Source organism: Gymnodraco acuticeps, unplaced genomic scaffold, assembly GCF_902827175.1.
Source record: "Gymnodraco acuticeps unplaced genomic scaffold, fGymAcu1.1, whole genome shotgun sequence".
In the NCBI taxonomy this organism is placed as follows: Eukaryota; Metazoa; Chordata; class Actinopteri; order Perciformes; family Bathydraconidae; genus Gymnodraco; species Gymnodraco acuticeps.
In genome coordinates, this window is record NW_022989867.1 from 3,351,138 (window position 1) to 3,375,412 (window position 24,275).

The 24,275-nt window shown below is 42.6% G+C and overlaps 1 protein-coding gene across 1 annotated transcript; it reads right to left on the reverse strand.

Annotated features, from left to right (window-relative positions):
- Nucleotides 1-11,949: 11,949 nt before the first annotated feature.
- On the reverse strand, nt 11,950-19,990 carry LOC117533237. Its single transcript, XM_034196866.1, has 2 exons — nt 19,633-19,990; nt 11,950-19,533 (listed from the first exon to the last, which is right to left on the reverse strand). The coding sequence occupies exon 2, from the start codon at nt 16,891-16,893 to the stop codon at nt 12,595-12,597; it is 4,299 nt and encodes a 1,432-aa protein (XP_034052757.1). The 5' UTR covers nt 16,894-19,533; nt 19,633-19,990; the 3' UTR covers nt 11,950-12,594.
- Between the last annotated feature and the right edge of the window lie 4,285 nt (nt 19,991-24,275).

Here is a 24,275-nt window from a genome sequence, read left to right on the forward strand (position 1 = left end):
GATAAGTCGTTCGTAAAACACAGGAGGTATGGAAACTAAGAACACCATATGTGGTCAATTGTACAGCTAATATAACACAACACATTCGTTTTATTTCCATTAACTGGTGGATTATGGATATAGAGTTGCTGCTGGGCTGGGGGGGGAACACAAACCACCAAATGACAGCTGGGACACAAACCACCAAATACAAACAAATAATTCAGATCCAGTCGTCATGACTCCACACCGGGGGGATTCCCCGATCACTTCTTACAGTCTCTCATCAAGGGGGGGTCTCCTGTCCCCGGCACAAACACACTGCCTGAGGAAGGCTATGTGTATTGTTTTTGTCATGAACCTTTTTCGGGCCATTTATTTATTTATTTTGGTGACGATCCGACCTCCATGCTGCTACTCTGGTTCAAACGGCATCCACCAAACAATATGATTTATCTGCACCTCCCCAAAATAACCAGAATCTGACACGGTGTGAGATGTCTTTTTTAGCTGTTCTGTCGTCATTTCCTGCGATCTTCTTCATAAAGTCAGTCAGAATGAATGAATGAATGGGCGTTTCTTTGGGCGTGACGGGAAGTCCGCAAAAGTTGCGCCGCAATTCGAGTGGATTGTGATTTAAAAAAGGGAAACCGTCGTAGGATGTGCCGCACGCAAGTCCTACGCCGGTACGCAGTGTTTTATGAATCGGAAAATGTCTGTGCGTATTTATTTGCTTTGTCCTACGTAAGCAACCTTCCCACGTGAATCCTACGCAAGGCTTTATAAATGAGGCCCCTAAACTGTTGAAACAACATCCATAATATTCATCTGGCTGCTACTTAGAAATGATTTATCTATTTATCTAATATATCATACTCCAATAACTTGCATATAGACTCTTATTGCACTATTTCACTTTTTTAAACCGTTTTTGTATTTACTATTTACTATTTACTTGCACTATATTTTTCTGTTTATCTCTGTTATTGTGTTGCACTGTTGGAGAAGCCAGATTTTCATCGGCATAACTACACTGTAGCTATGTTCGTATGACAAAATAAAGAACCTTGAACCTTGGAGGCGTGTCCCTCTCTCTGCTGCTTCCTGTTATCCACAATCAGCTCCTTGGTTTTGCTGACGTTGAGATGGAGGTTGTTATCCTGGCACCAGGGGCGGACTGGCCATTGGGAGTACCGGGAGTTTCCCCGGTGGGCCGGTGCTGTGTGTGGGCCGGAGGGCCAAAAAAAAAAAAAAAAAGTTTATAAAAAAAAAAAATCTTTTTTTTTTGCCTAAATCCTACCGGCCCACATTTGAAAGTGTTCCGGCCCAGCCCAGCCCAGTGGGATGTGGCCAGGGTTGGGTTGTAACGGAATACATGTAACGGTACAAAAATACAATACAAAAATCAAGTAACTGTATTCAGCTCGCGTTACATTTGAAAAACGAGTAATCTGATTACAGTTACTTTCGTAAACCTGAAGTGAATACATTTTGGATTACTTATTGGAATTATTGGTGGAAAGATTTCCTCACAACATTTAATATTCATTACTAAAGGTAAAGCCGAATCATCACCGCACAAAACCGCGCAGATGGACCAAAAAGGGGAGCGTTTGACATTTTTTTGCAGGTCCGCTCAGTGAAACAATAACAACGTAACATGGAGGAACAAAAGTCTGCGTTTAAATCGTGTGTGTGTGTAGAGGTGTGTGTGGTTAAAACACATCAGCCACACCGCTCTTTAGCCTTTCTAATGATTCTGAAGGTAAACACAGTGAAGGCGGTGTGTGAAAGGCACTGCGCGCTCCTCTTCTCAGAGGCTGAGTTAACCCTCCCGCTGCCTCCTGGTGCTGCAGAGATTTCATGAAGTGAAGGAGGTGTTCCTTCTATAAAACAGCTGTGGGCAGCAGATACTGTGAGAGTCACAGACATGAATACATAGATCAAAGCAGACTGGTGCACACACTCTCCTGTTTTGCCAATCCGGTGCTTAAACAAATATAGATCTACACCCCTGGCCGAAATGTCCTTAAAATGAAGTCCGAGTTCGACATTTTAATTCATGTCCTGCCAACACTGGCAGGACAGAAGGCGACACGCCCGTTCTAAGCCATGTCCTCACATCCCAAGCTGCATCCCCAAAAAGTTTATTATGTTGTTACAACAGGGTTCAGGGGGAGTGGCTGTACGGCTGTACGGCTGTACCCGTAGGATAGAAAAGGGGGAAGTGACGTCTGACTCAGAGGTCGCGTGGCTGTGGAGAAGAACGTGTTGCCCACATTCTGTTACTGAGTTTAGGCTTGTTAGCTAGCAGGTTTATTGTTTTGGGTGCGGTCACTTTTGCCTCCACTTGCTGTTCAAATAAATGTTGAAAGAAAAAGTAAATCTGTTTACAGTTCTGTTTTATATGGGTGAAGAAGAAGAAGAAGAAGAAGAAGAAGAAGAAGAAGAAGAAGAAGAAGAAGAAGAAGAAGAAGAAGAAGAAGAAGAAGAAGAAGAAGAAGAAGAAGAAGAAGAAGAAACCCTCTTTAATGGTCACACATGCAGAGCACACAGCACACACAGTGAAATGTGTTATCTGCTTTTAACCCATCTAGTACTAGTACTAGGAGCAGTGGGCAGCTATTGTACAGTGCCCGTGGAGCAATGGGAGTGAGGGGGGAAGGGGGATGTCTGGTGCCTTGCTCAAGGGCACCACGGCAGGAGGTGAACTGGGACCTCTCCAAGTAGAAGTCCACACTCCAAATAGGTCTGGTCGGGGACTTGAACCGGCGACCCTACGGCTCACAGTCCAAGCCCCTACTGACTGCCATAGATTTAGTCCCTAATTTTGCTCTCAAAGTGCACCAGATTGATGCATTTAACTTCAACATTTAAAAAAAAATCTCCCCCCGGACCCCCCTAGAGGAGGTGAGGTCCACCACCTGCCCACACCCCCTGTTAAATTGTCTCACCCACATTGAAGATGCTTCCTACGCCCATGTTTTATTCCATGTGTCAAGTCAGGCAAATTGGGTCAAAATGTTATTGCATCAATGATCTGTTAACATTAAAATCACTAAATATATGCCGTAACTATTTTGCTCTAGACAACTCAAGCGCTCAGGTAATGTGATTACTATATGAATAATTGTCCAAAATAACATAAAATGCATAGGGTTTTTTGTTAAGTTACATACTTTCGTCGCCGGCCGGCCGATACATGCCGCGCATTAAGTGGGCCTGTCTGTCAATTAATCCCCGGGCCACTTTTTCCCCCCAGTCCGCCCCTGCCTGGCACCAAGACCTCCTCTCTGTACGCCGTCTCGTCGCCGTCGGTGATCTGGCCGATGGCGGTCGTGTCGTCAGCAAACTTCACGATGGTGTTGGAGCTATGTATGGCCACGCAGTCGTGTGTGAACAGGGAGTAGAGGAGAGGGCTGAGCACGCAGCCCTGAGGGGCTCCGGTGTTGAGGATCAGGGTGGAGGATGTGATGTTTCCCACCCGCGCTGTCTGGTTAAACAAATGGATGGTAATATTTCAGACAGGACCCTTTCCTTTGTATGTGAGGCGTTTATTGACATTAAAGGTACAGTCAGCGATTATAATCTGAAAAAAGATCTCCTCACCATCTGCTAGCTGTCTGCTCTGTGGGTGCAGAAAGAAAATCCAGTGTTCATAGAGTCACAAGGACTGCAGATGGAAATTAGCTATAAAATCGGGCATAAATCATCTCTTCTCTTTTCTGAGATTAATGTGTTCATATGCATGGTCCTTGTTCAAATAAATACATATATTAATTAACACTATTCGCGCCAGTCAATAACAGGGGGCATTTGGGCTTGTCTGGACAGGGGAAAGCCCATGGATGCATAGAGAAAGGCATAGAGATCATTTGGACAGTACATCTTTAGTTGTCTTTGTTATTTTGGTGTTGAGTTGTAATATCAACACATTTTCTCTGAAAACTTTACCTTTAATCAAGGTTTGTTTATTTTCCAGTGACGACCAACAAACACTTCCCAAATGTATTGTAACCTGAAAATCTAATTTGGCCTCTCTCCATTCATATTACCTGCAATAAGTGACAGCATCTCACGATTCAGCAGCTCTCCTGCCGCCCTCTTTGTTCTATGGAAGGACTCTGGCCATTGTTCTATTATACTGTGTTCTCGCAGCATAAATCATAAAACGACATCCGCCTGTACAAATGCTTTCTCTTAAAAAACAGCAGGGTGCATCTTAAAGGCTTTCTTGTCTGCCAGACAGACAGCAAGGTACAGTATTGTTACTTGATTTAGAAAAAAGGTGGTTTTACATGTTTTCTGTGTATTTGGTATTTTCTCCTTTTCCTCTGACTGCTATGAACATTGAGGAGAATGTATTTTAATGAGATAGGTGTGAACAAGTGAGGAAAAGCAGACCTTGTGTGTTATTATGGAAGCAAAGTCAACATAAGCATGCCTTGTCGTCACCTTGCTTAAAGTTCGCATGTATACCCCTTGAACGTTGTGTTTTACAGTGGCAGGACAAGTTTTGCAGTGTTTCTCCCTGTGTCCTCACAGTGGAGGAGAGGGAGCGTCGGTAATTGATGGGAACATTCCAGGCTTGTGGGCAAATACCCCGGGGGAAAACTTGAAATAATGACCAAAATATTTGTTATCATGTTAATTAAATGTCAAACCACAATGCTGAATGTGCTGCAGATGTTATACTTTGAAAGCAAGGTAGAGTACTTTCTCTTACTGTAAGTGGCTTCCTTGTTTTCTTACTTGTTCAGAGGAAATACAAAAAAGAGAGATTTATCACTGACACAGAAAACAATGAAATCTGTGCCTCAGAGGTTTTTTTTATCTAAATATACACTTAAATACATTTAGCTGACCAGGAGGGGAGTATGCAGTGGCTTCCAATAAACCAAGATAAAGTACTGCAAACGTACTTTGATTTGAGCGTCTTGGAACTGAAAACAAAATGGACTCTTCTATAAATCATGATAACGCTGTGACTGCAGGGAGAAAGAAGAAGGGGGCGGTTATGCGAATGCAATAAGAGATAAAAAGTAGGGCGTTAAAAAAGTGAACTCCATTGGCACAGAGAGATAAAGCAAACGTTCAAAGCAGAGTGGTTTGCATACATTGAGGTAACCAAATAATTGAGGAGATTTTTTTGTCAATGAAGAGTCATATGTAGGAAAGATAAACAGTAAATGGACTACATTTTATCGCCCCTTTCCTGCTTATTCGACCCCTAAATGCACACTTAAACAAGTCAACATCAACCCATTGAAACACACTTAGTAACATGATATCAGGAGCAGCTTAGGGTGACTACAGGAAATCAATGGTGATGGAACCACTGACAATCTGAATGGTGGATGACCACTCCTGGGCCTCAGCCGTGTGTGTCTACAGGTTCAAGTCACGCCAGTTTGGCTCCTGAGGAACAGGTGAGGAACAAAAACCATAACACTGATTTATAAGGGGATGTTCCCCTTTAAAACACCTTCCTTGTAGCTGTGGGACTGGTGTTTAAAATGTGACGATGAGTCCGTATCTCTCTGTTGTACGACAGCTTTCAAAGGCTGGCAGGAGGCAGTGAGGTATGCATGTGTGTACGGTGGGGTGGGGGAGGGTTGCTTAGATCTGTCTGAGCCAAAGCCCACTGTGCCTTGATGCCTTGGAAAGGCCAGGGTTGTTGAAGCGTGTTACTAATTAACAGAGAGCAGAAACATTTGTATGCGGCCGTTAGCTCAGAAATAAATGTATTATACTCATCTTTCCTTACAAGCTCTCAAACAGACACATTTAAGACACCTTGCCGAACCAGTCCCACTGCACTCAATTTGGGCAGTGTGAATCTATGTTACTAATAACATTATGGTTGTAATAATGTACTCACATATATTTTAGTCTGCCTTTAATGGGCAGGATGGAGCTGTAGCCACTAATGTATTCACAGTCAGACCAACTGTCACTCGCCACAAAGGGAGGAAAAGCTGGACTTGCTTGAATAACTGTAATAATTGGAAAATGATTCTGATAGCCTGAAACAATCTAATATATTACAGAATTGTATTAAAATAATATCAAATCAAATTAACTGCTATTCCATAATGAATTAGGTAACAAGTTAGGCAGATATTAATCGCTATCCCCACCCTTAGGCCGAAGCCAACTGGGAGATAGGATGAGATGATGATGAGGTAGGGGTGTGAGGAGGGATGATGGGAAAGAGGAAGGGAAGGATGAAAGGGAGGGAGAGAGGGGTTATTAACTTGGCTCTTGCATCTGGTTAGAACTTAGTAAGGAAGGCAGCAAGTAAATTCCTCAATGAGGTTTAGACTTTTTGCGATGAACATAAGGCAAACCATAGTCATATGTTGGTCTTGTAATGTTTGGTGTGGGTTCTGAGAAACAGCTATAAGAGAAATGTCAAATATTTTTGTCATTTGTCTAAACATAAACCACTAACTTTATTACTTGGGAAAACACCAGAGGGAATACAAAAACAGAATTCCTACCCATGATACAAATAGCAATTATTAAACAAAGAAATTACAAATAATTGTTTAAAATATTGTATTAACTCACAATGGAAGAAGTCAATGAAATTAATGGAATGGAGAAAATAACCATTAGAATCAGAAACAAAGTTCATATCTTTGATGAAAGATGGGAACAATTGGAAATGATAGAACACAAAACATAGTTAACAGGGTGGTAAGATCTGACACTTAATGTTCATATGAGTATTAATGTTGTATCCATTATGTGTAAGCTATATGTTTGGAGAAATGAACATGTGATAGGCTGCTATGACATCATCCAGGGCTGCCGTTCCTCACTGTGGCTCCCCTTACTGGCATCTCTGTGGATGCCAATGGGGGCCTTGCTGGGCTACATTGTTTTTAATCAAGTCCAGGTCCGAGTGCTTTGAAATCATAATCAGATGCCTGGCTGTCTGGGCCGTGCCAGATATTTAATGTATCGGCCGTGCCAGGTCCCCCTTCAGCACGGAATGTCTCCCCTTAATTCCATCACGCCAATCAATTACTGGCTCATGGACTCCAGTGGAATAACCAGTTGCAGCAGTAGCTTAATGCTGTTTGCTCTTATATTATGGCTGGATGCAGTGTTTTTGCAGACCAAACCACAAGACTTTATGAAGAAATTACCTAAAGACTTTAAATCGAAAGGGATGATGAACTCTTTGCCCCTTCTTACATTGCTGTGTCTGCAAGGATTAAAGACGAAGATAACCAAAAGGACGGCGTTAGTGATGGCGTTCTCGGAGTGGCACAAGGCTGACGAACCCTTATCCCGAGCTACTGCGCGCTAAAAGATGAGGCTTAACCTAGTCCAGAGGATCCCAGGGTTTTGTCAATTTAGGATCACTTTACCAGGATTTCAGCGGTGTGGCAGCATGGATTATCATTTGGAGCCCGCGGCACGACGGGGGTATCTGCCCCCGAACCCGTGATAATGGGGTCTGCTCTCCCAAAGGAGATAAGACGAGCTACTTATCGAAGACATTGCAGGTGTTCGCAAAGTCAATTGCGGGTGAAAGACGAACAACTAGTGGGGATTTGAACGTCGTGTGAAACACTCTCCCGTTGAGTCCTTCGCTGACAAGATTAAACAGCCTCCAATGAACACGGTGTCATTTGCCACCAAGAAGCAGAATGTACGCATGTCATCAAACTAACGAAGTAAAGGAAAGCCCAGCAAGTTTCCCTGAGAGCTGGGAAGAGCATGGAAGTGTTTGTACAACCGATATGTCCATGCAGAAATCCTACACTTCAAAAAAGATCAGGGGAGTTCCCGCCCCTTGAGAAGATGCCAAAGAAATACAAAACAAGCCACTTTTTTATTTTTAATTACTAATTATTTAAGGGAGGCTTTAATGGCTTTATTTTAGCTGTCACAGTCATCAGAGAGGGGGCAAGAGATGGGAAGAGAGGGAGGAAGGATTATGTTTCTCTTGGGGAAAGCAGGGAGGAGGGAGGACAGCTCGTTCCTGATCCAGGGGGTTTTCAGGCCAGGGGGGTGACAGCTGCACTGTCTTTAGCCTGGATTTGAATTTGAATTCTATCTAACGATGCAGCGCCGGCGAGGACTTGGCAGGGCAGTCTGCTAATCTCCCAGACACAAATGCCTGGGCTTTTCTTGTGTGCCCTCGCCGAGATTTGAGTAATTAAAGTTAAATTGAAGGGAATAAAAAATATCCTTCTTGTACCCGGGCTGTCTTGCTAATGCCAAGTGTGAATAGTCAGGTTTGTCCTCAGAACTATAATCCCCAACGCTATTTCTCTTCTCTCTTTCTTTCTCCTCTCTCTCTAAAAAGCTAAGGTGCTGCCAAGCTTTCACAAGCTCTAAAGACAGTGATAAGGCGAGGGCGAGGGCCGCAGCCTTTCATCTTCCACACATCTTTAAGAAAAAGGGGGAGAAAAGAAGTGAATAGAGGAAGAAGGGAGGGGTGAACACGGGAAGTCTGCAAGGAAAAGTGGATATGGCCAGCTGTTAGAGAGCGTTATGTTGGGGGAATTGGCTGGAGCAGTCCGGACTTGTCGGAGTTCACAGAGTTAAGCAGAGAGCAGGCTTCTCTGGCAGCAGGTTACCTCCTCTGCTTCCTGCTGCTCAACATGTGCCCCTCAAAGGGTTCTTCAATGAGTCCAGGGGTCTTTGAGGGCGGCTCTACTGGTTCCCTGATAACATTTAATATAACCAAATAATAATTAATAATACCCAATAGGAAAAAAATGCAGTCAACTCTTCAATTGAATACTAAATCAGCAACAATGAATCTTCCCCAAATGGGACTTATGTATTAAGGTTTCTCTAAAGTAGGAAAAGGGGTTATCCAGATTTCTGAAACCAGGATACAATGTTTACATGCACAAATCTGTAATAATGAAATTAAAGGCCAATTTCTATCTGGGGAACTCGTGCCACGTAAATGCATATTGTGACTGTCTGCACATAAACACAAGTCAAATATGAACTTGTGCCCAAAACGTATACATTATTAATAATTAGTAAATAATTACTTAAACTAATATTACAACATGTAAGGATGGGGATAGGACATGCTGAGTAGGCAGGAGCGAAAGGGCGGACAGTGATTGGTCGACGGACACTCACTGATGGCTCTGACGTCAGCTTTTTGTGTCACAATTTTCTTCAGGTTCTCAAGTAGAGCACTGATACCGAGTTCTTCTGCTGAAAGCTCCTCAAAAAAGTGGTAAATCAACCTTGTGTTAAAATGATAAACTCATTTCAAGAGTCAGGATGTAATTGAAGTCTAAACTTGCTCACCTTACCATTAGATCACTTGAGTGGATTTAGTTAATAAACTCAAGTGATGGTTATTAGGAAAACAATTTGAAACTTACATGTATAAACATAGTTTTTCCTTTCTTTAGCTGCACCTCTTTGAAATGTTGCTTTGAGTATTGTCCTTACTTCAGATTTCAAAATAAAAGAACAAAAATATAATATAAATATATGCAAATATGGCGTGGAACACATACAACTAGCCTAAACTGATGCAGGTGCATTGAAACGCATCAGTCAGGACCTCCCCTCTGTCTCTCTCTCTCTCTCTGCAGAGTGAACCTCTCTCTCTCAGCCTGCAGGAGGTTTGGTGATGGATCAGTCATTACGGCAGGGACTGGCGATGCAAACTGAGTCAATAGAGGAAGAATTAAGTTCTCCCATGGCCATCTGTGTGATGATGATGAGGATGATGATGATGAGGATGAGCTGCCACCAAATTAACCTGGGACTCAGTATGTGTACCAGTGGGTGGGTGGGGGGGGGGGTGCATGACATTTGCAGCAGAATGTATACAGATCGGTGTGTGTGTGATGAGTGTATGTGTGTGTGTGTGTGTGTGTGTGTGTGTGTGTGTGTGTGTGTGTGTGTGTGTGTGTGTGTGTGTGTTGTGTCTGTGGGTCGAGTGATGGTGTTTTCTGGCCCCTTTGTTTCCCCGCTGACTCCCTCTGGAACGCTGCTCCCTCCCCTTCATTTGGCCCTGGAGAAATGGGAACAAAACTCCATACTTTAAACCAATTATTCTCTTTGCTTCACTCCTCCCTCTCCAGTGTACCTGTAATACTCTTGTATCTCTCCCCAACTGCTTTCCTCTTGCCGTCCTCCTCTTCCATCTCTACAAGGTTCAAACCATTTCTTCCCTTCCATATCCTCATTGTTGGCCCTAAATAATAATAATAATACACTTTATTTATATAGCACCTTTTAAAACATAGTTTACAAAGCGCTTTAACATACAAATAAACGGACAGCAAGTGAAAAAAAACAAAGTCAACAACATAGCAGATAATACAACTTAAATACATAGAATGAGAATAAATGAAAAATAAAATAAGAATAAAAGTAGAGTTAAAGGTCCCCTATTATGCAAAAGGCACTTTTTGATGACTTTTATATATAAATATGTGCCCCCGGTATGTCAGGAGACTCATAAAGTGTCAGAAAATACAACCCTTTCTCTTTTCCTCCTTACCCACATCTCTAAAAACGGGGGAACAACGGAGCTGATCCAGATTTGCTGCGTCATGATGACATTACTAACAAGTGGGCTGGCTTCACGTTGAACTCTTAATAATAATCATTTTTATTTTTATAGCGCCTTTCAAGAGACCCAAGGACGCTTTACAATGGGAAACAAAACAACAACATAATAATAGTCACAAGGATACACAGGTTAGTGCACCGTGTTCGTCGAGAGAGGTCTGAATCTGTGTCAGACGTCTCTCGATATCCTCTCTGAAACATTCTATGTTAGTGTTGTTAACGGTGGTTAACAAGTTGTCCTAAAGTGTGTTTAATTGTGTAAACTCGCTTTATACTGAGGAACAATATTAACTAATTAATTTGTTCCCAGGCTGTGTTTTACAACAATCTATTTTTTGTTAGCCACATGTATCTTCCACCCTAGAGGTGAGGGTTCTTTTGTTTGTTTGTTTGTTTGGTTTGTGTAACATGTAATACAACTTTTACTTAAAGAGTGCCTTTGTGGCTTTTGTTTTGATTGTGGCCAACTTTAAATTGTATTCACTTTATTAAAACTCCTTCTTATTTACCAAATACAACTGGTTAAATGTTACCTTCCACTTTCCATGAGCCGGGACGTAACATATGGTCTGCGTTTACATTCCGGCAGTGGCTCAGTCAGTAGGGGCTTGGACTGTGAGACGTAGGGTCGCCGGTTCAAGTCCCCGACCAGACCTAAATATGTGTATATGAGTGTGGACTGCTACTTGGAGAGGTCCCAGTTCTCCTCCTGCCCTGCCGTGGTGCCCTTGAGCAAGGCACCGGACACCCCCCTTCCCCCCTCACTCCCATGCTCCCGGGCGCTGTGCAATAGCTGCTCACTGCTCCTAGTACTAGGATGGGTTAAAGCAGAGAACACATGTCACTGTGTGCTGTGTGCTCTGCATGTGTGACCATTAAAGAGGGTTTCATCCCTCCCAATATTTATTTGTAATTGTATTAGCAAGCATCGCTAACACTCAGAGCTAACGCTGTACTGGAGAGAGTATAGAGGCTTCTCAATACTCAAATTTCCCCTCCTCGACTCCTTGGTCCTCCGGTAGTGACCCGGAAATGAATTTCAGCGCGCCATTTTGAAGGACATCTCATTTCTCTAAATGCACACCGAGGATCGAGCGTCGTGGAAGCTCTCTGGAGGAGCTCTAACCGAGGATACACTGATGCATCCTCCACGGCTGCTCCGCGGATGCATTTCCGGGAACGGTGGAGGCGTGACGCACGGCCGGACTTATCTCAGCCAATGACAGCTCTGCATGCATCCCCTGGATATTATTTTATAATAAAATAAAATAATGAAACTGCTTTCATCGCGTTGCGATGTTTCCAGAGAGAACAGCTGTGAGGTCCGTGCCGAAAGCAGAGCAGTGTGTAAAATATATATTGTAGCTCTTTTCACGACACAGACACAGGTCGGTTCTTTAAAACGGGCGTTTATTTCTTGGGAGTTTTCATCCTGTAGTCTTCCCTCTTCCGTTACGCCGTGAGAACTACAACACCGAAATGACACGCATACATAGCCAAACACATTAGCATATTGTGCTACACATATGAATGAAAACAAGAAAATGAAAACACAAAACAAATACCTCGTTGGCCGCTTGTCGTGAAAGGAGATTAATTTAGTTCCTTTTCTGCATAACTTCGTCACAGACCTCCCGTCACACTAAACTTTATCACAGACCTCAGCAGAGCTTCAAAAAGACGTCAACCCACATGGAGTTGTACAGTGTAACAGCAAAACACGCAGTACCAGCACATGAACAAACATTAGTTCCTAGGCACAAGAAACACATACGCATATCGGCCCAAGATGTAAAACAAACTGTATTAAATCATGCCATATTTAACGATTATAAATAACATGAAATAAAGTATTCATTTATCCAATTGAACTATGACATTAACCGTGTTACTCCTTTTAATTAAGGCAACTTCGTTACGTCATTTACACTCCCACCAAATCACTCATTAACTCAAATGTGGGATTTAGTTCAAACAAAATGCAAAGAAACAGTCAAGTGTTTTCAGTGTGTATGACTATACTCTCATGTACGGGACTTAAGTGGCCTGAAGTAAGGTGACTACCTTATGAATAGGTCTTTCGAGGTAGACTAGTCTAGTGTGTGGTTTTCCTTTATCAAGTGTAGTGTTACTGACTAGTAACTTTAGCTTTCGCACCAAGCCGTCTGTTCCAGGGTGAGTTTCTACAACTCTGGCGAGCTTCCACTCATTTCTTGGTAGGTTGTCGTCTCGCAGAATGACAATGTCATCTACTTGTGAATTTTGTGATGCCTTTGGCCATTTCTGCCGCTGTTGGAGGTTTAGCAAGTATTCTCGTTTCCATCTTCGCCAGAACTCATTGGCTAAGAACTGCACTCTTCTCCATCTCTTGCGCAGATAGAGGTCTTCTTTACAGAACTCTCCAGGAGGGGGCAGAATAACTGATGACTTCATGGTTATTATGTGGTTGGGAGTGAGAGGCTCTGGACCAGTAGGATCGTGGAGGTGTTCAACACTTAACGGCCTGCTGTTAATTATTGCCATTGTTTCGTAAAGGAATGTTCTCAGAGTTGTGGTGTCTAGTCTGCTTGCAGACTTGTCTAACATGACTGTCAGAATGCTTCGAATCGTTCTGATTTGGCGTTCCCAGACTCCTCCCATATGGCTTGCTGAAGGAACATTCATTACAAATTCGCAACCAATTGCTCGTTGACGTTCCTGATCCATTCCTTTGAGCAACTCAGAAAACTCCCTCCTGGCACCAATGAAGTTTGTTCCTTGGTCGCATCGTAATTGGCGCACAGGTCCTCTGATTGCTACCATTGTTCGAAGTGCATTCATGAAGGCATCTGTCGTCAAATCGTCTAGCGTCTCTATATGCACCGCTCTGGAGCATAGGCAGGTAAACAACAATCCATATCGTTTTACCTCCTTTCTTCCTTCCTTCACAATAAAGGGACCAAAACAATCTATACCGCAGTAAGTAAACGGAGGGGATGTCTCGGTTCTGTCTTCTGGCAGATCGGCCATTTGTTGAGTCTCTGTGGTTCTTCTGTATTTCCTACATTTTACACACTTGTAGATGTGTGATGAAACTACATTTCCACATCCCAGGATCCATATTCCATTCGCACGTACCTCATTCATTGTCATGCCTCTTCCTTGGTGATGTACACGCTCATGATGATGTTTGACGAGCAAGGCGGACACATGAGCTTTCTTCGGAAGTATTGCAGGATGTTTTATGTCATGATGTAAGGCTGATTGAGATAGCCGTCCTCCCACCCTAAGAACATTGTTCTTGTCCAGGAAGGCATTCAACAGGTGTAGCTTGTTGTGCTTGTTCAAGGTGCTTCCCTTTTGAAGCTGAACTGTTTTAATTTCTTCGGTGAAGGCCTCTTCTTGCACCAGCTTGATAATAAAGATTTCTGCTTCTCTTCTTTCTGCAAGGTTAGTTGCTTCATTAGTTCTTGGCTGAAGTCTCCTGGATTCTCTGACAAATCTCTTGAGTCTTGCGACAGCTCTCACTGTCCTGGACCAGTCAGAAAACTTAGAGAAGCGGTTCAACAGTGAATTTTCTTCCTTAGTTTTGACTGTGTGAACATGAACTTTGCGAAGTTCAGGATCGTCTGTTTCCACTGCTCTCACCTTCTCTTCACATGGAAGGTTCAGCTGGAAAAGAAAGTCAGGTCCTTTTAGCCAGTTAGACTCTTTGAGCTGAACTGCGCTCAGCCCCCTTGAGGCGTAGTCGGCTGGGTTATTTTCAGAGCTGACATGTCGCCATTGTTCAGGGTTGGTGCTAGATCTTATGCGCTGGATACGGTTGGCAACAAACGTGTGGAACCTCTTGGCATCGTTGTTCAAGTAACCAAGGACTACCTTTGAGTCAGTCCAGTAATATTCTTGCAGGTTTTCAATCTCCAGCTCGCGTTTGATGACATCACCATTGCGTACTGAAGTCACAGCTGACGACAACTCAAGTCTTGGGATAGTCGTTAGTTTGGTAGGGGCTACTCTTGCCTTCCCCATGATGAGTGAGCAATTGATCTGACCTGTTTTGCTTATAGCTCTGAGGTAAGAGCATGCACCGTAGCCGTTGGTACTTGCATCTGAAAAGTTGTGCAGTTCATATTGTTTGACCTCGCCAAAGCTTGATGGAAGATAACATCTTGGAATTTTTAGGGTTGCCAAGTGAGATAAACCTCTAAGCCATGACTCCCATTGTGGCAGGATATGAGCAGGGAGAGCTTCGTCCCAGCTCACTCTGTCCCGACATAGAGTCTGAAGGATTTGTTTTCCGAGGAGCACAAAGGGGGCCACAAATCCAAGAGGATCAAAGACAGAGGCAACGGTTGAGAGAACTCCCCTCCTTGTCAGTGGATTTTCCTTAACCACAACTCTGAATTGGAATTCATCTGCTTCAACACACCACTGAACTCCAAGTGCTCGCTCAATATGAAGTTCTCCAAGAGTTAAGTCTAGATCCTTGTTTTTGGCAAGTTCTTCAGGTGGTATTGCGGCAATCACCTCTTTGTCGTTGGATACGAACTTGTGAAGACGAAGATTTCCTGTTCTGCACAAGGCTCTTGACTCTTCAACAAGACAGATGGCTTCAGCCGGTGACCTTACACTTATTAGGCCATCGTCCACATAGAAGCTTCTCTGTATAAACTTGATGGACTCTTCACTGAACTTCCCATGACCCTGGGATGCCAGATGTTTGAATCCAAAGTTGGAGCAGCCAGGGGATGACGCTGCTCCAAACAGGTGCACTCTCATCCTATATACTGAAGGTTTTGAGTCCAGGTCGCCTTTGTCCCACCAGAGAAACCTTAGGTAGTTTTGGTGTTCCTTTGTGACATGAAATTGGTGGAACATCCGTTCAACATCGCACATTATGGCTACCGGACCCTTTCTAAATCTACATAACACTCCAATGAGCGTGTTTGTCAGGTCGGGACCAGTCAAGAGATGATCGTTTAGAGAGGTTTCTTGGAAACGTGCTGAACAATCAAAAACCACACGGATTTTTCCGGGTTTGTGGGGGTGGTAGACTCCGTGGTGCGGAATGTACCATGATATTTGGTTGTTGAGTTCAGACTCTGGAACCTTCTCAGCATCGCCTCTGGTTATTATGTCATTCATGAAATGAACGTAATCCTTGTAATACTGTTCATTTCTCCTTAGTCGTCTTTCCAATGAGATCAGTCTGTGAACTGCAGATCGTTTATTGTCAGGGAGATGAGGGTTATCCGATTTGAAGGGAAGAGGGAGTTCATAGTGGCCGTCTTCTCTTTGGCGGATACCTTCCTTCACTTTAGACAAGAAGAGAAGGTCCTCCTGAGACACTTGGTTATCATCTGTAGTGTGTTCAGTGAAATCCGACTCGAGAACCTTGAGTATGTCTGTTGGATGGATCTCTTTGACTTGAGTTTTGCACACAAAGTGTACTTCTCTCTTCAGCTGAATTGCTGGCTGGACAGCAGGTGTTACTTGTCGCACTACGATTCTGTGACTAGTTCCTATTGTGTCACAGTAATCCTTTGCTGGATTCGAGCAACCGACGATACTCCAGCCAAGATCCGTCCGCTGTGCATATGGATAATTGTCTTTACCGGATAGGATCTCTCTTGGAAGAAGGGCTTGCTGACAGTTATATCCGATTAAAAGACCTACTTCGCAATCCAATGGTGGTGGAATCTTGTCTGCCAACTGTTCCAAATGTGGCCATTTTAGAGCTGTCTCTGAGGTAGGAATGTGTGACCTGTCAACTGGAATGAACTCTCTTGTGAAAAGAGGTGGCAAAGGAATCATTTTTTCCAGGTCGTATCCCCTCACTTGAAGTTCTGTCAGTTTCTGACAGGGTATGACTGTTGACTTTGTTGACATTGTAGATAGCCGCAAACGAACATTTTCTTTGTTTGTGTCAAGATTTTGGGCCACTTCATCTAGAATGAAAGTCGTGTCACTCTGTGTGTCCAAGAGTGCGTAGACAAGAACTTCTTGTTCTGGCTGTTTTGTGGATGAGACCCAGACTGGTATGATTGCGGACGTTAGTGTGCTTGGGCCTTCTTGTATGACTCTGTTGGTGGTTGCAGCGATTTCTTTGGTGTCTGTTTTGTCCTTTGAGATGTCGTCTCCATTAAAGGTAGTTGACATTTTGCCTTTGAACTTGTCGTCATGCAAACACGTTGGATGTCTCCTCTGACACTTTTCACATGTGCTTTTGTCATTGCACGCCTTTGACTGATGACCAGTATTCAAACATCCAAAGCATAGCCTTTCTGCATACACAAACTTGATGCGATCTTCAACTGTCTTTTCTACAAACTTTCTACACCTTTGCAAAGGATGCATGTTGGGATGCTACTTTGTGTTGTGTTTGTGGACAGTGTCTTTGCTTGAATAGTTTGGCTTCTTGGATTCTTTGTTTTTTCACTTTCGACACTCCTGATAGCTTGTATCGAGGATATGGGATCACATGCGAGATCTGCTTCCTTTGATATGAAATCTACAAACACTTTGAATGGTGGGTAACCACCATTTGCATGTCTGGCCTCCATTGCTTTTCGGTTCCAGCCGGATACCAACCAATCTGGCAGTTTCATCAATATTTGTTGACTCTCGTTGCAGTCATTCAGTACTTCTAATGTCTTAATGTGGGGCATTGCAGCCTCACAGCTCTTAAGGAAGTCTGCAAATTCTCTTAGTTCGCTGCCATCTTTAGAGCTTATCTTTGGCCATCCATGTAGCTTGTCTCTGAAGGACTTCCCAATAATAAATGGGTCTCCAAAACGTTTTTTTAACAGCTGCCAGGCAGAGTCATATGCTGCTTCGGTGCCTAACAGGAAGAATCCTTCTACTGCTTTCTTTGCAGCACCTCCTATGTACTTTCTAAGGTAATACAGTTTTTCATTCTTTGGAATGTTTTTCCTGTCTATTAAAGTTTCAAAGGATAGTTGCCAGTCTTTGAATTTCAAAGGATCTCCTGTGAATAATGCAGGCTCTGGTGTTGGAAGGTGATTTGCACTTATTGCTTCTGCTAGTATTTTAACCAAGTCAGCACTATTCTGCATCTGAGCTAAGGGCATTGAGGTTGGTAGAGCTTGTGGTACTTGCTGTGGACTGTGGAGACTATAAGCTTGACTTGCAGGTTGTAGAGGTTGAGGTATGAACGGAGGACTTGAAGCATTGATGACTTGTGCTGTTACTGGCTGAGACTGATAAACGAATGGTGGAGTTGTGGAGTACAGAGCTTGGGTTTCTCTAGCTGGTTCAACATCATACAGTGAGTCGATTGCTTCATAATTTTCTTCCATTCGATTGTACACCTTGACTCGAGCTCTTGCGGCTTTCAGCTTTTTAACCTCTTCTAGGCGTTCAAGCTTTCTGCGCTTTTCTTGCATTGCCTGAAGTCTGGCTTGCCTTTCGAACTCAAATTGTGCCATCTGTTTTTTATCTTCAGTCTCCAGCCTTTGAAGTTCTGTTGCTTCCTTTTCTTGTTCACCTAAAACTGCTAGGACTTCCTGAGATGCAGCGGCTTCAGCTGCAGCTTCAAATCTTTTGAGAAGACTAGAATGAGCATAGCTACACTTTGATCGACAAGACAGTGGAGATAATGAAGAGTCAGTTGAGTTTAGAACAGATCCAACTTCGGGCCAAGATTCTTCCTTTAAGTCTGCTGTATTCTCTTCAAGCTGTCTCTCTGCCTTTCGAATAATGAATCCTGAGAGTGATATGCATGTATCAACTCTGCGTCGCAGGTTCGGTTCAGGAGTATGTATGAGACGTAACTCTTCATACAAGGCTTTTACATCTGAGCAAGAGCTTTTTATATTTGCAATAAACTCTCTCAATTCATCCTTGGAGGCGTCATCATTCAGTATTTCTTTGCCTATTCTCACATGGTACCTCCATTTCTCATAGACGATTCTGTAGTGACGTTGTACACTTTTCAACTTTTCAGCTTGGAGTTCTTTTCCTTTTTCTGTTAGTGTTCGATTTTTTTCACTTCTTCGTAGCTCTTCCACTTCTTCTGCCAACTCTGTTTCTGTTGTTTCAAGTTGAGCAGATGATTTGGCATTTTTGTGGCAGGTCTCAGTCCCTGCTTCTGACATTTTGAGATTACTTAATAACTTATAACCGACTGTAATAGAGCATGTGTAACTACTAAGCTTGAATTGGATCTCTGAATGTATACATAAGTAATCAGTGAGGTTATCAAATGTATGCACTCATTAACAAGTTTAACTTGACCTCAGCTTTACAACAAAATAACAACAACAAGAATAAGATTTAGCTTGTTACTAATAAACCTTAAATGTAGTGAAATATGCTTAGAAAGGCATTACATCACTTATACTTTACAAAGAAAATGTTTTTGTCAGTGGAATTACCCTTTAAAGCTCAAGTAAATTGTCCTTTAAGTGTAATACCTTTCATAAAATGTGAAAACGTTCTTCTTTTTTAACTTGAACTTATAAATAATATCTTCTTTCTTTAATATTAACTTATAATTTCTTTACTTTCTTATATGATTAATTTCCGTCTTTAAACCCTTTGACATGTACCATTCATGAACACCAACACATTAGCTTCATCACCAGCATAGGCTTAGCATAGATGATAGACCTGAGTCCTTATTTGCAATTTCCAGATTAACCACTTCTCACACCACCTTTAACTTGAAGGATGTGGTAGAGCACTTCCTGGCTTTATCCTGAAATGTTGCGACTTTGACACAGTCTAATCACCGTAGCTTGCGGTCGTCATGCCGACAGTGCACCGCTGGCGTTGCTTCTCTGATGTGCTGGATGGTCCTTGAACGCAGCGTCGTCTCTCGCTCCAGTCTCGTTGTCTTTCCCACCCGCGCTGAGCAGGCGAGTTCTCACTGTAGCTCTTTTCACGACACAGACACAGGTCGGTTCTTTAAAACGGGCGTTTATTTCTTGGGAGTTTTCATCCTGTAGTCTTCCCTCTTCCGTTACGCCGTGAGAACTACAACACCGAAATGACACGCATACATTGCCAAATACATTAGCATATTGTGCTACACATATGAATGAAAACAAGAAAATGAAAACACAAAACAAATACCTCGTTGGCCGCTTGTCGTGAAAGGAGATTAATTTAGTTCCTTTTCTGCATAACTTCGTCACAGACCTCCCGTCACACTAAACTTTATCACAGACCTCAGCAGAGCTTCAAAAAGACGTCAACCCACATGGAGTTGTACAGTGTAACAGCAAAACACGCAGTACCAGCACATGAACAAACATTAGTTCCTAGGCACAAGAAACACATACGCATATCGGCCCAAGATGTAAAACAAACTGTATTAAATCATGCCATATTTAACGATTATAAATAACATGAAATAAAGTATTCATTTATCCAATTGAACTATGACATTAACCGTGTTACTCCTTTTAATTAAGGCAACTTCGTTACGTCATTTACATATATCACTCAGTATAACAGGCCTACTCTCTTTATTTGCTTTAGTTTAGTAGATATCTACAAACAAAGAGTCCATATTTTTCTAAGACCATTTAGTGCTTCACATAATAAAATACACAACGGCTGTAGCCTGATTATGCTTTAGGAGCTGTAGGTGTGTGTGGTACAGTGTGTAGGTGTGTGTGTGTGGTACAGTGCGTAGATGCGGCGGACAGACGGGTCTCAATTGGTTTGGTGTCCTCTGCTTACTTTTAATAGGCTACTTGTAAATACAACTTTTGGCCCGTAATTTCAATTCCCCATTTCAGCGACCAGAGAGAGAGAGGTGGGGGATATATCCAGTCTCTGATTGTGTTACGTTATTATGAGAGTGCTCTCATACTTTAAATTGTATATATTTATATAAATATATTTGTGTGTGTGTCCCCGCATCTGTAGCCTGTTATTGTCTCATCATACCGCACTCTCAATGAATTCAAAGTAAATATGTGGGGGAACAATGTTCAGCTGATCTAACAGAGTTTATAAAATACAGTGCTATGACAAAACACTCGACAGCTGATGCAGCTGTTGCCACGTAATAATGAACGGACGTCGCTTTAATATGACCGCTCAGAGGAGAGGAGTTCTCATTTCTTTAAACGTCTGCTGCTTCCCCTCCTCTCTCCTCGGTTCCCCTCCTCTGTACTCCGCTCGCATCTCCTGTGGGCGGGACTAAGTCTCGAGGAGGGGAGTCGAGGAGGGGAAATTTAAGAATTGAGAAGCCTCTTATGTGTAAAGAAGCAGGATATAAAAGGTACTGTTCTTGTGGTAAACCCCCAAGAGAGAAAGCGTTTGAGCTCCATACTGTTTCAGAAATAATCCTAGATGTGGTTTGGAACATAATATGGCGTTTAATCACGGCAGCGTTTAGCTGAGTTTCTGCTGGTAGACAGCCTTCTCTTCACAGAGCTCACTGCTTGCATGGGGACGCTCCAGAGGGGCGTGGCCAGCAGCAGCTCCAAAGGGGTGTGGCAGCTCGGTTACATTTAAAGGGCCAGACCCAGAATCAGCACTTTAGTAACAGGGCTGAAATAGAGGGGTATGAGGCATGCTACAATGTGTGATCGGTATTTTGAGCAAAACACTTCAGAGACATGTTTTTTATATATATATATATACATCATAATATATGCCTAAACATATGATAATAGGAGACCTTTAAGTGACTTAAAAGAGCAGAGAGATGCTGCAGCCCTGATCCCCTCAGGTTGTTCCAAAGTCCAGGAGCTCTGACAGCAAACAAGAAGGCCTAAAGGCCTGCTGTTTGTCACTAGTATGAACATATTATTTGATGATTCATGATTTGAATGATGATATCAGTTTGTTAACATTGAGCATAGTACACTTTCCTGTCCTACTCTCTGCTTGGGGACTATTTTCACCATCGTAATAATCGTCATTTTGTGCTCCAGTGAGTATATTTGGCAGCGTGACAGTGTGTGAGGTAGAAAAGGAAATAAGGGGCAGTGTGTTCATGCTGTTAAAGGGATGTGTCACTCAGTGCAACAGTTTTTAAGCAGTGACCTCCTGCTGAGAAGTGAAGCTGATGTATGTAGCTGATGTATGTATCTCTCACTCTGACATCTGGAAACGGGAAAGCAGGTTTATTGCTTATGGATTATCAGAAATCATTTCAAAGGGACACAGACACATTGGATTAACCTATGGATTAACTTCAGCAGCGTTTTTATCGTTTTAATGCCATTGAAGACCACTTTTGACCAGACAACGACCAGGGTGAGCCATGTTAGCGTTTTTAGCTACCTAGCGCCACATGTTTTGATGTCTGTTTTTGTTTCTAAAGTCGCGTTTATAAGTTCGTATCATTGAGTGATGATGAGGGTACCCTTCGATTCTGTGTGACCTCACGATGTGAAACGATGGGTTGAGATGTGCAGCAAAGATAAATAATAAGGTTTTATGAGTGAGTTTCGGTGCAGTCATCTGTTAGCATTTTTCGCTCGTTGCTAATTCAGAGGCTCAGCGTTAGCATTATGTTTTTTTTTTATATAAAACATTCATAGTTTGTTAAATGAACATGCCCTAAGACACAATTTTGCGGGAGTGCCCCGGTACCGGGGTCTCTCGGGCTTAACAGGTTAAGTCCTTTTGTGGGATTCATTGACAAACCATTAGAATATCACCACAGTTACACACTACAACTGTTTTTGTCCACTGTCCATTATGAACATGTCTTTATAAAGATACTGTACTAGGAATCCTAACTCCAACTTTCAGATGAGTATACCAGTGCTGTGGAGTTTAGGACAGAGGTTAGAAACGGTTGAGGCTAGATTAGAAAAGCAGGCTGGAGGTGCACGTGAGGTAATTTTGTTGATTGCAATGAACCTTAAGGTTAATCATGTATAATCTTGAGTTAAACACTACTGTTCTTACTTGGTTGATATTTTTTAACAAGTTGATTAACACCTAACAAAATGCACAGAGAGAAAGAGAGAAAGGGGAGTAAACAGGGGTCCACAGTGGATTCTCGGCCCCGGGTCCACCCATGATTTAATTAGTTTTGGATTAAATGCAGTTAAAGTGAGAGTAGGAACCTGTGGGGGTAGACAGTGGTTGTTGGGGGCCCTCATCATACTTCCTCAGTAGAGTCTTTTGTCATAACATGTTCTTCCTCCCTTTCCCCTCCTCCTATCCTCTTCCAATCCAGCACATCCCCTCATTCCATCAGTGCTGTCATTTCTCTTATTTCTAGAAGTCTTCTACCCCCCACCCCTCTCTGTCTGTCCCTCCCTCTCCATGACATACACCTGACATGCTGGATTTGAATACATGTTTTATTTTCTCTTCTTGAGGTGATGCTCTGAGTTAACTGAAAGCATTAAAGACACCTTTTGGAGATGGTTGATCATTTTTAGAGCTGTATAATAAACACTCTTCAGACACAGCTTGATGTTCTCCCTTTAACCTCAAAAAGTTTGCAGTGAACCCGTTGACAAGCAGACGATAAAAGCTCCAAGCATTTATGTCGAACTTTACAGCAGATAAACTCTGTGCCTACGTCATCTGTCGCTTAGTCTCCAGCGCTCTTACGTGGCTGTGCCTATATTGAAATAGCTCTCCCTAACGGTCTGTAAAATCACACACAGAGTCAATGGGTGCTTATTCGCCATGTGCACCCTGGATTACAGTTTGTTATTACAGCCCTGCCTGCAGTTGTGCTGTATTGATAGCCCATACATCAAACCTCCTCCAGACAATCGCAGATGGCTAATTGGGACTTTTTACTGCCTCCCAGTTTATGCAGGGATTCTGATATAAATTAACCACACAAGGCAGCGTCCCCTTTCATGAAGCTTTACTTGGACAGGGCCTCATCTGATAAATACCTCCTTTTATTGGTGCAAAGACCTCCAAGACTCTACTGAGATGGAATATTGTTTTTAATACGTACCTGTCTGTGGTAATTAATTATAGCTTGCTGTATTGCCTCCAGTCAAACTTCCTTCATCTCTCAGCTCTCTGCTTTCTCTTCGCGCTCCCGTCTTTTATCCCTCTTTTTTCTCTGCCCCTGTTTGTCTGTGCCCATCCCTCCATCATCCAGAGGTAGGAGTCGTAATTGCCATGGGGAAGCCAACAAAAGAGCATGTCCCCATAAATAAACACAAATACACACACACAGAGACCCAAATGCGCACACACACACACAAACCTACTGTAACTCATGTATACAGTGAGATTCAGGGTTTGACAGTTAAAGGGTTAACAGGCAGCATATAAGCAGAAGGTTATAAGAGCTTCACATTCTGAAGATACTTTTGCAAATGTAGATATATCATTCATTAAAAATGAAATTAGAACAAGATCAAATGAAAGTAAAATAAAAAGTGCAGAGGACAATAAGGACAATAAGGACACTGCTGCTTCACTCTCCATCAGTGGTGCAAACTTATTTTTTCTTTAGTCATTTTCATCTTAGCTGCCTTTATTCCTACTAGCCGGACTAACATGCTAATCCAGTATATCTCAACCATTTGGGCTCAAAACCCTTGAGAACAAAGTCATATGACTTTGGTGTGCTCAACATTTCTGTATGAGAGTGAATTATTTTAAATAAAGGATCATTGTGGATCCCCTCTGAAACAACTTTATTTACTAGTGAACACCAAACCAATAGTTTTGCAAATGCACAAATGCAGATAAACACTAAGTTTAACATGTGGCAGAGAACATACATTCACCGGCCACTTTATTATGCCCACCTTGCTGGTACCAGA